General features: G+C 41.5%; 1 protein-coding gene across 2 annotated transcripts in view; it reads left to right on the plus strand.

Moving 5' to 3' along the window:
• LOC127569077 (protocadherin beta-15-like) overlaps positions 1 to 16,128 on the plus strand; it is a 62,308-nt gene that overhangs the window by 18,291 nt on the left and 27,889 nt on the right. The window contains exon 1 of one of the 2 annotated variants that reach the window (XM_052013411.1): positions 2,289 to 4,726. The exons of the other annotated variant lie outside the window; for it this stretch is intronic. Coding sequence (XP_051869371.1) covers positions 2,321 to 4,726 — 2,406 coding nt within the window. The 5' untranslated portion in view covers positions 2,289 to 2,320. Of the gene's footprint in view, positions 1 to 2,288; positions 4,727 to 16,128 lie in introns of those variants that run through there. 2 annotated transcript variants of the gene reach the window in all.

Raw genomic sequence — 16,128 nt, forward strand, 5'->3', positions numbered from 1 at the left:
TGGCATCATTGGCGTTCTATATCCTATGTTCTAATGATATCGGATACTTCCTGGTGTGCAGTGGGCACGGCTGTATACAGTATAATCACTAAAATATCTCGCGTTTTATCCAGATCTCTCTGTTGTTATATTCTGTGTATCAGCTTATAGACAATTATCGTATATGCCTCCTAACCGACTTATCTAGCCGTCTTGCTCCATGTGTGCACATATACTCCACACTCATTCGTGTCCTACAATTCGAGCTACTTTCCAGAAGCTGCAACTTATTAGGAAAGCTAATACAATATTGTCATTTATTGCTAGGGAAATTGAATACAAAGGAAGTATGTTACTTTCAATTATTTAGGGCATTTGTGAGACCATATATGGCACAGTGTATGCCTTCTTATTTAAGGATTGATGTTAGTACTTTGGAAACAGTTAATGGAAGGTATGTCTATGGGAAACGTTTGGAAAACTTTTAAGACCTGTACCTGCCTGTTTATTAGAGTGATGACTCAATTGAACATAAAAGATACTGAATAGAGGCTGAATAGAGAATATTTTAACAGAATAGAGACTGAGAGGATGTTTTATCTTGTCATAGAATATGGAACTTGCGGGGGGAGGGAAACTGTAAGATGGAACTTTGTAAATAAACTGGAATACAACTCAAAATATCAGTGGGGTTTGAAGAGACAAAATGGCAACACAGATTTTGGACAACAGAATAATTACGGTTGAGATAAGACGATCGGAGCAATTCTACTCTTGGATGCGTCCAGGAAGTCAAATGAAAGCGGGGTCAGATTTCTCAAGTGCATTTAGGGAATTGAATAACAAAACGGCGGAAAGAGCAATGCTTAGTAAGAAATTTGTCAGAGACGGAAAAGGAGCCACAGATGTTGGTGAATGAAGTTGCGAATGACAACTAGTTTAGTAATGTCCCAGGAATTCAGTAAGATGCCAGATTCTATACGATCGCCTTTCACAAACTTGCCGTTGAATTTTTTTTAATGCAGCAGTCATCCATGTAGCCTTTCGTGTCAAATTGTCACAATAGCTTGAAAATTCAGGCAAAAGAATTCTCAGGTGAGTATCTCTATCTTTTAGATTGTCCATTCAATTCCAATGGATTTTTTTAGCACCCCAGTTACAGCTTCGTTTTTCACCACAGACTGATATTTGCTTCAAGTTTCTCAGTTGGTTTTGCATGAACCGTACTGTTGAAGCTGAATGCGGAATGTAACAGTTTGGGTAACTGTTGCCGTGGGTAAATCTACACCTAGAATTGTTTATAATTGAGCGGTATCTAGCGTCCTATCCGTGTATTCTGCATTGGTTCAAACTTTGCAGGTTGAATCTATTGCATTAACATTGCTGCAAACTTCATTATTTTATGGCATGATTACCTGGAATGCTTGCAAAATGTAAGTTATTAGCTATTAAAAATCTAATTTGTTTATTATTATTATTTGTTCTCCGTCCATCCTTACTTTGTCCTGATGCAGGCGCGCTGGGCCTTTTCTTTGAAATGTTGTGGTCTTCATGACTGCTGCGTTTTCCTTGCAGCGAAGCCATGAATAAGGAAAGTAGATGGTATTTTCTTAAAGCAAAATGATCAGTTATTCCTATGAACGACCAGCCATTAATTATAGCCATCTCGGTGTATCAAATAGAGTCGAAATCCGTAAACCAAAGGAATTCAAATTTATGCGATAATTCAATTATTTTGTGGTTCCCAAGACGTAATGAAAATATTAATACATTAACTAATCAGCAAATGTTGTGTAATATAATCGTGATTGATTAATTAATACATTAATGAGGACGTGAAATAACTCGCAAGGAAAAGTATCGGACTTCAATGTAAATTAAGGTTGCACAACATTAAATGTACTGAACAATTCATTTGGTATTCAGTAGAGGCGCTATTGCTTTAAGGTTGTGAGCTGTTATTATTGGATGGGTTCCTTTGTATCGCTGTCGACCAATGAGGTGAAGAGATGTGAGAGGAGATCTGGCTGCACTCCCCAACGCCAACACTGCGCAGTATCGCGAAATGGAAGAATATCCAGCAGCGCCTGCTCTTTGTTAGCTTCGAAACAAAGCCAGTGAAGCACCCCTGTTTATTTGTGCAATTAATCTAGAGCTTGGACCAGAAGGTACACCGTTTTATCTCGACAAACAAGGTAATAAACAGTTGCGCTTTTGATGTTAGTTAAGAGGCGTGTAATTCAATGGAGATCGTGACAGCTGCATTGTAACATTCTCATCCTAAATGGCCTCCATGCTCAGTACTCAATTGTCGCAATACCACGTTCTTCTCGGCGTATTCATGTATTTTACAGTTTCAGTTTCTGAGAATATTCGCTATACAATTCCGGAAGAAATGGAGATTGGTGCCTTTATTGGCAATATTTCTAAGGATGCAGACATAAATGTGAAACATTTATTCACGCGTAAGTTTCGGATTTCATCCGAGACTAAAAAACAATATCTAGATGTGAATTTAAATACAGGAAAATTGTATATAAAAGAAAAGATAGACAGGGAAGAGTTGTGCGATCGAAGCTTGCCCTGCGTGCTTAAAATGGAGGGTTTAATCGAGAATCCACTAAAGCTATATCATTTAGAAATTACGATTCTTGATGTCAATGACAATTCACCCGTGTTCCAGAAGGGGAAAGTTAACATAGAAATATCAGAAGTGACGCCGGTCGGAGCAACTTTCCCACTCCCCGTCGCGCAGGATGCGGACGCTGGAAGCAACAGTGTTCAATCCTACAAACTGAGCCCCAGCGAGCATTTCACTTTGAAATTACAATCAGACGGTGAACAAACTGATATCCCAGAATTGATACTGGAACAACCTTTAGACCGAGAACAGCGAACAGCTCATCGTCTAACACTGACAGCATTTGACGGAGGGAACCCGAGAAAATTCGGAACAGCCCAGATAATAATAACTGTGCTTGATGCAAACGACAATGCTCCGGTCTGCGAAAAGAGCATTTATCAAATCACAACTCACGAGAATGTGCCTAAAGATACCTTGATAGTGAAAGTAACAGCCAATGATTTGGACGAGGGCCTAAATGGTGAGGTAACTTATTCTTTCAGCGATCATACTCCCGATAGAGTGCGAGAATTATTTAGCTTGAATGCAACAAGCGGCGAAATCAGGGTAATTGGTGTTGTGGACTTCGAAGAAGCAGAGAATTACCAGATTTTGGTACAAGTGAAAGACAGAGGTACAGCTCAAGTACCAGTATACTGCAAAGTTTTGTTAAAGATTACTGATGTTAATGATAACAGTCCACAAATTACAACAACTTCTACATCGAGTATTATCTCAGAACACGCTTTACCAGATACTGCAGTAGCTTTTTTCAAAGTTACCGACCGGGATTCTGGAAATGAAGCAGCGGTTTATTGTCGGATTGCAGCCGGTACCCCTTTTAAATTGAGAAACTCTTCTAATGATTACTACACTTTAGTCACTGCCGGCGATCTCGACCGGGAAAAGATGTCAGACTACAACATTACTATTGTCTGTACTGATCGCGGCTCTCCACCGCTCTTGGCAAAGAAAACTATTAGAGTTTTCGTCTCAGATATAAATGACAATGCGCCACACTTTACGCAATCTTCGTTTACCCTGCATGTGAAAGAAAACAATGTTATTGGCGATTCTATAGGTACTGTTCGAGCCTTTGATCCCGATTATGATGAAAATGCCCAGTTATCTTATTCGATTTTAAATGTGGTTGTGCATAGTTTGTCCGTATCGTCACTCGTCTCTATAAACCCAGCAAGTGGAGTGCTGGTTGCACGTCGATCGTTTGACTTTGAAGAAATTAAATCATTTCAATTCCTAGTGCATGTAAGGGATGCTGGGTCACCACCGTTGAGTAGTAATGTAACAGTGAATGTGATTATCGTGGATCAGAATGATAATGCCCCCGTAATAGTCTCACCTCTACCAAATAAAGGCGCCGCGGTAGAAGAAACAATACCAAGATCTGCAGATTCGGGTTACTTGGTTACAAAAGTGACGGCCACAGATGCTGATTCGGGTTTAAATGCACAACTTTCCTATCACCTCAGTCAGCCCTCTGATGGAAGTCTATTTACGTTGGCTACCGAAACAGGGGAACTTTGGACAATTCGCCGCTTTTTACATAAAGATCCTTCCAGACAAAAAATCGTAATTGTCGTACGGGACAATGGCACGCCATCACTTTCATCCACAGTGACCATCAATGTATCAGTGCAGGATGACAGGACAGAAAATGGATCTAATATTGGCATGTTGGGGACCTCTGTCCCATGGAAGTATGATTTGAAATTTTACTTAATGATTGGTTTTGGCGCCACGTCCTTGCTACTACTTTTGGCTATTGTAGTTCTTGGTATTAAGGTGCACAAAGCCAGAAAGGATACCAGTTCTTACTGCTGCTGTTGGAACATGTTTTTTCCGTCGAGGGATTCAACGATTGGAATTCAAAAGGCGAGTGTAAATATTCAACTACCGCCCAATTATAAGGAGATGTATGATAATGAGACACTTCGACAACCATTTCACCGTGATCCTGGAGAAGAGTTAATGACTGATTTCATGTTATTAAAGTTACGTGGTGTGCCCGCGCCCATGATTAATATCAAGACTGGTTCATGCGCCAGGCGAGAACATGGAAAGATATCGAAATCCACGAGCAGGAATATCACAGAATTTCACGAGGTGAGTGCTGCAGTGTCTAAATCTTAGGATTGAATTGTGGAAGATAGCTTACTGTAGCAGAAGTGCATTTTGGACGCAAAAGTCAGTCACCAGACTCAGCAGCCAATAATGCAGTGAAAGTCTGAACAATTGTTTCCAGATAAAAAGCCTTTCAAAAGAAAAGAATCGCTTGTCTCGGTAAATTTGGCAAAAAAAATCTCTCGCATGAGAGTATGAAAAAATGGTAATTGTCATTAAATGCATTCAAAGAAACAATTCTTTTGATGCATTATATCCAGTGTACAGCCAATCCCATAATAATATGCATAACCACTATTTGTACTCTCCTGTGCCCAACAAGGCATTTATTCAGAGCTGATAATATGGAACAGATCAAGGCATGCAATTCCTGCAGCATACTCCTCAACTATTTTGCACGTTGCATCTTTACCTGTGCCCCACTTATCCAACTTTGTTCTATATCCCTAAGTATAACTACACAACAAAAAGTAGGCCTCGGAAGAACGACTCTCTTATCTAAATTCTTCAGATTAGTCTGTCAGGCCGAAGGGAAGTACCAATGCTGAAGATTAAACTGATTGCTTCTGAATTGCACTTTATATCTGGATCACGGCTGACCTTTACGATAACAGAATAACAATGCATACGTTTAATAACAATGTATACCATTAGTGAAAATATATTACCAGTGAGAAAAGCAAAGTAGCACAGAGTAGGAATTACTCTGAAGAATTGATTAAATCTTAGAACGTAGAACGATGCAATAAATATAGTGAAGGGAGAATAAACGAAAATTAGTTAAACAGGCTTACTATAATAATAAGCCAGCTTGCCCATCCTCACGAACATAGATCAACAAAAGACAATTGATTAACAAAGTAACACACAAAAATGAAAGTAGTGGTCTATCCAATTCACTTTTGATTTTGTTACTACACGAACCGGCAATGAATTCTGAACCAGATTTACCATCTGTTTAGGAGAATGGGCAAGAAAATGGCAGATGAGATTCAATGTTGAGAAATGTGCAGTTGTACACTTTGGAAGTAGAAATAAGCGGGTAGATTATTATCTAGAAGGAGAGAAGATTGATAGTGCGGTAGTACAAAGGGACTTGGGGGTACTTATACAAGATACCTTAAAAGTTAACCACCAGGTTGGATCGGTGGTTAAGAAAGCGAATGCTATGTTGGCATTCATCTCGAGAGGTATAGTGTATAAAAGTAAGGAAGTGTTGATGAGGCTCTACGGGGCGCTAGTGAGGCCTCATTTGGAATATTGTGCGCAGTTTTGGGCCCCGCATCTTAGGAAGGATGTGCTGACGTTGGAGAGGGTTCAGAGGAGATTTACGAGAATGATTCCAGGAATGAAAGGGCTTAAGTACGATGAGCGTTTGTCGGCTCTTGGACTGTACTCGCTGGAGTACAGAAGGATGAGAGGGGACCTCGTAGCGACATTTAAAATGTTGACAGGTAAGGATAGAGTAGATGTGGCTAGGCTGTTTCCCTTGGTGGGCGTGTCCAGGACCAGAGGGCACAATCTTAGAATTAGAGGGTACAGTTTCAAGACAGAGATGAGGAGAAGTTTCTTTACCCAGAGGGTGGTGAAATTGTGGAACTCCTTGCCACGCACAGCAGTGGAGGCCAGATCAGTGGGGGTGTTCAAGGAGGAGATAGACAGATATCTAAATAGTCAGGGTATCAAGGGATATGGGGATAAGGCTGGCAAATGGGATTAGAATAGTTTTTTTTCTCTCTCTTTTTTTCCCACCCCATTTCTTTTTCCCTTTTCCTTGGAGCAGACTCGATGGGCCGAATGGCCTGCTTCTGCTCCCTTATCTTGTGATCTTGTGAAACGATTACCTTCAAAGGTACAGAAGAGAATTAGATGCAATACTGAAGTTGAGGCCTAGCTATCTTTAATGCAGCTTTGCTATAACTTTTATTTTTGGTCTTGTACTCCGTCCTTGCTTATGAACCCCCAAATCCCAGCTAATTTACCAATAGTTCCCTGTAATAAATGCACATTATAAGAGGAGCCTAGAAATTATTTGAATCATAAAACGATTACAGCACAGCGGAATGCACTGCCTGGGGTGGTGGTGGAGGCAGATGCATCGGACAGGTTCAAGAGCTTGTTGGATAGGCATATGGAGGAATGAGGGATATGCGGGAGGAAAGGGTTAAGTAGTGTGAGGGTGGTTTGATGGACGGCACAACATGGTGGGCCGAAGGGCCTGTTTTGTGCTGTATGGTTCTATGGTTCTGTGGTTCTGTGGAACATATACTACGGAGTCCTTGTAATTTTTTTTACTAGGCCAAGATCCTTTTCATTCCCTATAGTCCACTGATTCTCCCTGCCAAAGAGAAGCACCTCACATTGATCCATATTAAACTTCAATGTAAGATTATAAGAGGCATGGACAGAGTAAACATCCTGTATCTCTTTCTCCAGAGTAGAAATGTCTAATACTGGACGGAATGAATTTAATGTGAGAGGGCATATGTTCAAAGGAAGTATGTGTGTGCGGGGCAAGCTTTTTAGACAAAGGGTGGTGGGTGCTTTGAATGTGCTGCCAGAGTGGTAGTTGAGGCAAATATGATAGTGGCATCTCAGAGACTCTTGGATCGGCACACAAATGTGCACAGAATGAAGGGATATGGGCATCATGTAGGTAAAAAGGATTAGTTTAGCTAGGGTTTAGTTACTAGTTTAATTAGCTCGGCACACCATCGTGGACCGAAGGGCTGATTCCTGTGCTGTACCCTTCTATGTTAAATGTTCTAAGGGCAGGACGGACAACCCAACAATTCAGGGTATAGAATCTTTAGGCATGATGGGGAGGATGCAAAAGAGTAGAGGCAATGTTGTTTAAGGCGCCCATTACTGTGGTAATGAGGAACAATATCGCAGAATGCTATTCCAATGAGGCCACCTGGTCAGATTTTAAGAATAATGATCGCTTTGTTACAGTGCAAGGCTGCTAGCAGTCAGTATGATATAGAGAAGAAGATACCTTGATAAATCACACAAAAGTTAATGATCACATCGTTATATTAGCAGGGAATTTTAATTTCCACAATATTAACTGGGATCACTTTACTGTGAAAGGAATAGAAGAAGTCAACTTTAAAGTGTTTCCAGAAGAGCGTTTTGAGATCTAGGTAGATGGTCCTACCACAGAAGAAGCAATACTGAACCTAATATTATGGAATATAGCCAGCCAAGTGATTCTAATAAGAAAAGATTTTGGAGGTAGCAACCATAACTCTGTACGTTTCAAAGTAGTTATGCAAATGGGTAAGGATGGTCTTGGAACTGAGGTCCTGAACTGGGGGAGACCGATTTCAATATCATACAATAGGATCTGGCAATACTAAACTGGGAGCAGTTGCTTGAAGGTACGTCGATATTCGTCATGTGGGAGTCCTGCAAAAGTGAAATAATGAGAGTTAAGGGGCACAGTGTTTCCATAAGGGTGAAACATAAAGGTACCACGTGCAAGGAATAAGGATTGCAAGGGATGTCGATGGCAGGAAAGAGATAAATGAGGAAACATACGATAAGTATAGAGAAGTAAGTAGGGATGAGGCCCCTCAGGAACATAGAAAGTGTGAGTGGGTGTGGGGTGTGGATGTGAGTGAGTGAGTGAGTGAGTGAGTGAGTGAGTGAGTGAGTGAGTGAGTGAGTGTGACAGAGATAATCTTAGATGAGAAGTTTAAGACCGGTGTTAAAATAAATTCGAAAGGCAAAGAGGGAGCAGGAAATATAATGGTCAGGCCAGATGAAGGACAATTCCCAAAATATTTTATAAGTATGTTAAGGGCACGTGGGTGACCAGAAAAAGAATCTGGTCCATTCTGGACAAAAATGACAATCGGTACTTGGAGCCAAAGAATAGAGGTGAGTTGTGAAATCAGAATTTCGGATCTGCATTTTCTGAGCAGAGGAATATTATAGTTGGAGAATTCAAGGAGGATGGCAGCGGATTTCCAGAATATCTTATCATTACAAAAAAGGATATTAGATTTTTCGCTGCTGTAAATTGGAATTGGTTTATTATTGTCACGTGTACCGAGGTACAGTGAAAAACTTGTCTTGCCTACCGTTCATACAGATTGGTAGTGGTATTGATTTATTATTGTCACTTGTACCGAATTACAGTGAAAAACCTGTCTTGCATACTATTAGTACAGATCAATTGATTACACAGTACATTGGGGTAGTACAGTACAATAACAGAATACAGAGTAAAGTGTCACAGCTACAGAGGAAGTGCTGTGAAGGTAGACAGCAAGGTTCAAGGTCACAACAAGGTAGATTGTGAGGTCAAGAGTCCATCTTATTGTATAAGGGAACCGTTCAATAATCTTACAGCAGCGGGATAGAAGCTGTCCTTGAACCTGGTGATATGTGCCCTCAGGGTCCTCTCTATCTTCTGCCAGATGGGAGAGGGGAGAAGACAGAATGTCCCGGGTTGGTGGGGTCTTTGATTATGCTGCTTGCTTCAACAAGGCAGCGAGAAGTATGGACAAAGTCCATGGAGAGGAGGCTGGTTTCCATGATGTGTTAGGCTGTGTCTACAACTATGCGCAATTTCATGCGGTCTCGGGCAGAGCAGTTGCCATACCAAGCCGTGATGGATCCATATGGGGTGCTTTCTATGGTGCATCGATAAACGTTGGTGACTGTCAAAGGGGATATGCCAAATTTCTTTAGATTCCTGTGGAAGTAAAGGCGATGGTATGCTTTCTTGTCCGTGGCGTCTGCGTGGTTAGATCAGGACAGGCTATTGGTGATGTTCACTCCAAGGAAACTGAATCTAGCTCTCAACACTCTTTACCTCAGCACTATTGATTTTGACAGGTGCGTGTGCACCAACCCCTTCAATGACCAGCTCTTTTGCTTTGGTGATCAATTCCTTGCACAGTGCATTGAAGTAGTGCAAGTTAAAACAAAAAAACAGAATACAGAATGAAGTGTAACATCAACGGAGAAAGTGCGGCGCAGGGAGACAATAAGGTGCAAGGACATAACGAGGTAGATTGTGAGGTCAAAAGTCCATCTTATCGTACTAGGGATGTATAGATTCTAACCCCTGGTGAGATATGCCTCATGCTGTTGTGGGAGACAAGGGATAAGATTGCTTGGGTCCTGACAGAATTTTTAAAATCTTTGCTGTCTGCAGGTGAGGTGCCAAATGACAGCGATTGTGGTAATTTTATTCAGGAAGAAAAGCAGGTATAGACCAAGTAATTACAGGCCAATAAGTGGCAGGGGAGTTATTGGGAAAAAATTGTGGGGAAGGATGTTTCTACACTTGGAGATGCAGGGACTGATCAAAGACAATTGACATGGTCTTGTTAGGGGGGAGTTCTGTTTGACCAATTTGAATAAAATGCATTGACTATGACAGTGTGGTTGGTGTAATCTCTGCGGACTTAAGTCAAGCCGTCCTCTGTAGCGGTGACACTTCACTACATATTCTGTTGTGGTTTTTACCCTGTACTACCTCAATACACTGTGTAATGAATTGATCTGTACAAGTTTTTCACAGTACCTCTTTACAAGTGACAATAATAAACCAATACCAATACGAATACTTTTGACACGATCGACTGGCCCAAAAGGTTAGAGGCAATAGGATCCAAGGCAAGTTGCAAATTGGATCCAAAACTGGCCCGCTGATAGGAGACAGAGTGTCATGGTGGGAGGTTGCATTTTCTATTGGAAGTCTGTGACCAGTAGTGGACCACAAAGATCAATGCTTGGAAACTTTCAGTTTGTTGTACACCTCTTTTGCAGTAGGGCAGTCGAGTTCCAAGTGATTCAGAACTCAGTCCCTTTCCAGTCATCGGATATATAAATGATTTGTGTGCAAATATATGAGGCATGACTGAGAAATTTGCCGATTATATTAAAATTGAAAATAATGAAGAAAGCTCTGCAATTCATGAAGATATTGATGGACTGATTACGTGGCAACAGTTTGTAAATGTAATTCAGGTTGTAAAAATGTGAGCCAGTACATTTGTTGGGCGCAAACTCGGCGAGAAATATGTGATAAATATTAGATGAATAAAGCGATAATGGGTTATGTAAGTCTCTGTACGTAGCAGGACAGACTGAAAGCCTAGTTAACAAGGAATATAAGACACTTGCCTTTATTGGCCGAGATATACAGAGCAGGAGCAGGGGCGTCGTGGTGGAACTGCTTAGATACGATAGGCCGAATGAACTCCTTCTGTACCATCCATTTCTTTGATTCTATGCTTCCCATTTTTTCTGGAAATAAGGTATACTATTTTTGCCCCACAAAAATAAGAAAGTCTTGGGTTAAGCACGTCTCCCTACCACAGCCATTTGGCTTGAAATTCACTGATCTTAAAATGTACCAGAATTATAATTTGGAGCAGCACAAACAAAATGCTGAAGGAATTCAACAGGTCAGGCAGCAGCTATGGAGAGAAATAAACAGTCAACGTTTCAGGTCGAGACCCTTCATCAGGACCGGAAAGGGAGAGGACAGAAGCCAGAATAAGAATGTTGGGGAGGGGGACGAGTACATGCAGGCAGGTGATAGGCCAGTCCAGGTGACAGGGAGAAGGTAGGAGGGTGGGGAAGGGGAGATATTAGAAGCTGAGAGGTGATAGGTAGAAGACGCAAAGGGCTGAAGAACAAGGAGTGGGGTAGGAGAGGGCAGTGGACCATGGTAAAAAGGGAAGGCGGTGGGGAATAGATGGGCAGGTCATGTGAGTGGGAAAGGATGGGTAGGTCATAAAGGCAGGGGAAAGAAAAGGGTGGCGGAGGCCACATGAATGAGGAAAGACATTTCCCTTCTTTGAAATAAAGGGGGAAATAGGGAAAGACTTAGCGGAAGTTATAAAAATCGAAGTTGAGGCTGTCAGTTTGGAGATTTCCAAGGCAGAATATGAGGTGTTGTACCTCCAACCTAGGTCTGGCCTCAACGTGGCAGTGGAGGAGGCCGTGGATAGATATGTCACTATGGGAGACGATTGTGGAATTGAAGTGGATTGCCACAGGGAGTTCCTTGCTTTTGTGGCGGACGGAGTGAAGGTGCTCGACAAGCGGTCACCCAATCTGTATCTCATCTCACTGATATAGAAGATTCCGCACCAGGAGAACTGGATGCAATAAATGACACCCTCGAATTCACAGGTGAAGCGCTGCCTCACCTGGATTGACTGCCTAGGGCCCTGAATGGTGGCGAGGGAGGAGGCGTAGGTACAGGTGTAGCACTTAGTGAGGTTGCAGGGATGAGTGTCGGGAGGGTCTTCTGTGGGAGGGATGAGTGGACAGGGGAGTCACGGAGAGACCGATCACTATGGAAAGCGGAGGGGATGGTGGAGATGTGCCAGTTGTGGCATCTGTTTGGAGGTGGCCACAATTGCGCGGAATGATGTGTTGGATGCGGAGGCTCGCGGGGTGATAGGTGAGGACAAGGGAAACCCTGTCCTCGTTATGTCAGACGGTGGGAGGAATGTGGTGAGAGCAAACGTGTGAGAAATAGAGGAGATATGAGTGAGAGCAACATTGATGATAGTGGAAGGGAAACCCCGTAAACTGAAAAAGGGGGACATCTCAGATGTCCTGGAGTGGAAATCCTTATCATGAGAATTATGATTTGGTTGCTTTAACTTCTCGCAGTAGTCGTGAATTTAGTTGATATCTGTGGAATTTCTAGTTGTTACTAATTGGTAGCAGTTGTGCTTTGCAGTAGACAAACAAGGGCTGTGAAATAGTCCAGTTCGAAATCGATAGGAAAAATGACCCAGCGGGGGTCATATAACATTCGGCTGTGTAAGTATCGATTTCTGAAAGGAAGTCATGTTTGCCAAATCTTTTTGCAGTGACTTTTGGTTGCAGGCAGCAGAATATATGAGGAGGAACCAATGGCTGTGATGAATTTGGACTTACAGAACGCCTCCAACAATGTAAACAGTAGAGTCTAAGGAAGATTACAAAGCATTAAATCGTGGTAATTAATTGATTAGGTTAAGGATTAGTTAACAAATTAAAGACAGAAATCAGGAATCAGTGGCTATTACTAGTGAGGTGTTGGAGAAGTTGATTCCGGAGCCCAGCTATACACAATCAATATGAATGGTTTGGATGAGATGAATAAGTGTAATATAGCAACGTTTGCTGATGATACAAATCCAGGTGCCAGTGTGGATTGCGTAAAGGTTGTAGAAAACCTTTGCGTGGTGGTGATATTTGTGTCTGCATGTTCATGAATGCGGGTCTGGGGGTTGATAGGCGGGAATGTTGGTGAGGGGTGGGAGTTTACAGGCAAGTCTGTGAATGGAAGAATGCGGAAAACTGTGAAATCTTCCACATCAGTAAAACATAAAAGCGCAGCATTTTTAAGTGGCGAGGGACTTAAAGGTGTTCATGTTCAGACCGAAAAGGAAGTCTTGTATTTGAATCATTGGAAGTCATTGTGAGGGTACAATAACCAATTTGGAAGACCAGTGTTACGCTGACCTTCAGTGGAAAAAGACTAAAGTATAAAAGTAAAGATATCTCGCTGAAATTAAACCGGGCCCTTTTCAAAACACTCTTAGAATATTTAGTTCAGGTCTAATTTCGCTCATCAACGAAGGGCTTTCTTGATACAGCGAGAAGGTTTACCAGACTGATTGTTGAGGTTGATGGCGTGTCGTGATTGAAAACAAATATTAAACACGCTGGTAATATATTCTATCTTTAAGTTTGGAAGAAGGAACTGAGATAGCAATCAAACAGGTAAAAAGAAATTAAGTGGATCAACAAAGTGGATCCCGGAATGATGTTTCCATCATCTAGCATGTAGACAACCAGGGAGCACAGGTTCGAAATAAAGTATCGTGTATTCAGGTCTGAGGGAAGATATTTCTCTGCCTAGAAGATAAGGAATCTTTGAAATTCTTCGTGCAAAGATGGCTGTGTAGCTTCAGTCGCCTAATTTATACAACGTAGACCATTTGTAGAAATTAACAGAATCGAGAAGTATCGTGTTGGATCAGGAAAGTGGCTCAGAGTCACACAATCATCCATGACCTTACTGAATGTAGAACATGCAGAGGTCCTGCACCTGATTCATCTTCTCATATTCTAATTTTCTAATTTCAGGCGGGTATCTGCAATTGACAAGTGTCTCCTGGGTCCACATCCAAACCACGTTTTTTGGGACTTGAGCGAGCAGCATAAGTTATGTCCCGGTTTCTCTTTTATAGATTGAAGATATCCAATATCCAATGTTCAATGTTGAAGATATATTTTCAAAACTACAGAGACAAGCAGACACCCAACAAGAAATAACATTGATCCCCTAGATTAAGCACGCTCTGAAATAATTCTGAACAGTGGTTAGGTGGTTAAAATGCACACATTTAACAATGCGTATCACATTTAAGGCTATATTCTCAGTTTATTCGGATCCTCTATCCATGCCCGGTTGTCTGGAGTAATTCTTCTCTGTCTCAAAGCATATTATTTTCTTTGCGCGTGTATTAATATTGCCAGTACGATATTGCGTAAACTAACCAACTGACGAGTAATTCTCTGTATCACTGGCAATATAACTTTAAGTGACCACATTTTGTAGGGTGGAAAACATGTACACCAACGGTGGTTTACCTTAAAATGGTGTTTAGTAGGTGGACAATAAAGAAATAATGCCCGCTTGCAAATCATCTTCCAAGACATTTGGAGTGAACGCTTTCAATTATTCCGTTGACGTTCGACCTATGTTCAAGAATTCGTGAGCAATATTAGTCAAAAACTTAATTTACAATCATGGTAATTATAATATTAATTAGGTTGCACCTCAGAGTAAAGTTACTAAAATAATTTTCTAAATATTACACTGGAAAAATTAAAGTTGCACACCGTTAAATACACAAAGCAGATCTTCGGATGCCAGTGGAGGCATTGTTGCTTTAAGAGCAGTTGCTGTTATTATTGGTCAAGTCCCTATGTGTCGCTCTCTACCAATGAGGGGAGAAAATGTAGCCGAGGATCTTGCATCATTCCTCTTTCAGCAAACACTGTGCAGTGTCGGGGAAAGGAAACGGATTCATTGTTCAATGCGCCTGCCTCTTATATTAGAGAACGCTAGTTGTGCAGATTATATTGCAACAGGAGCAGAAAATCCTCCCGGATCATCCGGAAAAATACAGCTTTTCATCGACATATCCGAGGTAATCAACAATTACATTGTCGACGCTTCTTCCATTGTTGTGTAAAATATCTAAAAATCCTGCTGTAATGCCTGGAGTATTTTAATCCAAAATGACTTCGCAGCTAAAAAAACGAGTGCTGCAAGTTTCCGTTATCCACGTGCTATTCTTTCACCTTTCTGATTCAGTACAAGGGAATATTCGTTACTCAATTCCGGAAGAGTTAGAGCTTGGTGCCTTCGTTGGTAATGTTGCGCGGGATCTTGGGTTAGAGGTTAAGCAGCTTTCCGAGCGCAGATTTCGAGTTGCATCAGAGAAGCAAAAACAATATCTGGCCGTGAACCTAAAGACTGGAGCTATATTTATAAAAGAACAAATAGATAGAGAAAAGATTTGTGGACAAAGTTTTAGTTGCGTGTTATTGTTGGAGGCCGCAGTAGAAAATCCGCTTAAGGTATATCGCATTGAAGTTGACATTCTCGACATTAACGACAATGCGCCGGTATTCAAGAAAAAAGAGATAAACAGAGAAATATCAGAAATGACGCCCGTCGGAACGGTATTTCCACTCCCGAGCGCAAAGGACGGAGATATTGGAAGCAACAGTGTTCATTCCTATCAGCTGAGCCCAAACGAGCATTTCACTTTAAAATCACAATCAGATGGCGAACAGCTTGGCATCCCAGAATTGGTTCTGGAACGATCCCTAGACCGAGAGCAGCAAACGACACATCGACTAACCCTGACGGCACTTGACGGAGGGAACCCGAAAAAGACCGGAACTGCCCAAATTATAATTAATGTGCTTGATGCAAACGACAATGCTCCGGTCTGCGAACAGAGCATCTATCAAGTAACAATCCCGGAAAATGTGCCTAAAGATTCCTTGGTAGTAAAAGTAACAGCCGATGATTTGGATGAAGGCCTAAATGGTGAGGTAACTTATTCTTTCAGCGATCACACTCCTGACAAAGTGCGCGAGTTATTTAGCTTGGATGCAGCAAACGGCGAAATCAAGGTAATTGGTGTTGTGGACTTCGAAGAAGCAGAAAATTATCAGATTTTGGTACAAGCTGAAGACAGGGGTCCAAATCAAGTCCCAATATCCTGTAAAGTTTTGTTGAAGATTACCGATGTTAATGATAACTGGCCTGAAATCACAACAACTTCCACATTCAACACAATACCAGAAAATGTTGCAACGAATACCGTAGTTTC

The sequence above is a fragment of the Pristis pectinata genome, chromosome 4, assembly GCF_009764475.1.
Source record: "Pristis pectinata isolate sPriPec2 chromosome 4, sPriPec2.1.pri, whole genome shotgun sequence".
NCBI lineage: Eukaryota > Metazoa > Chordata > Chondrichthyes > Rhinopristiformes > Pristidae > Pristis > Pristis pectinata.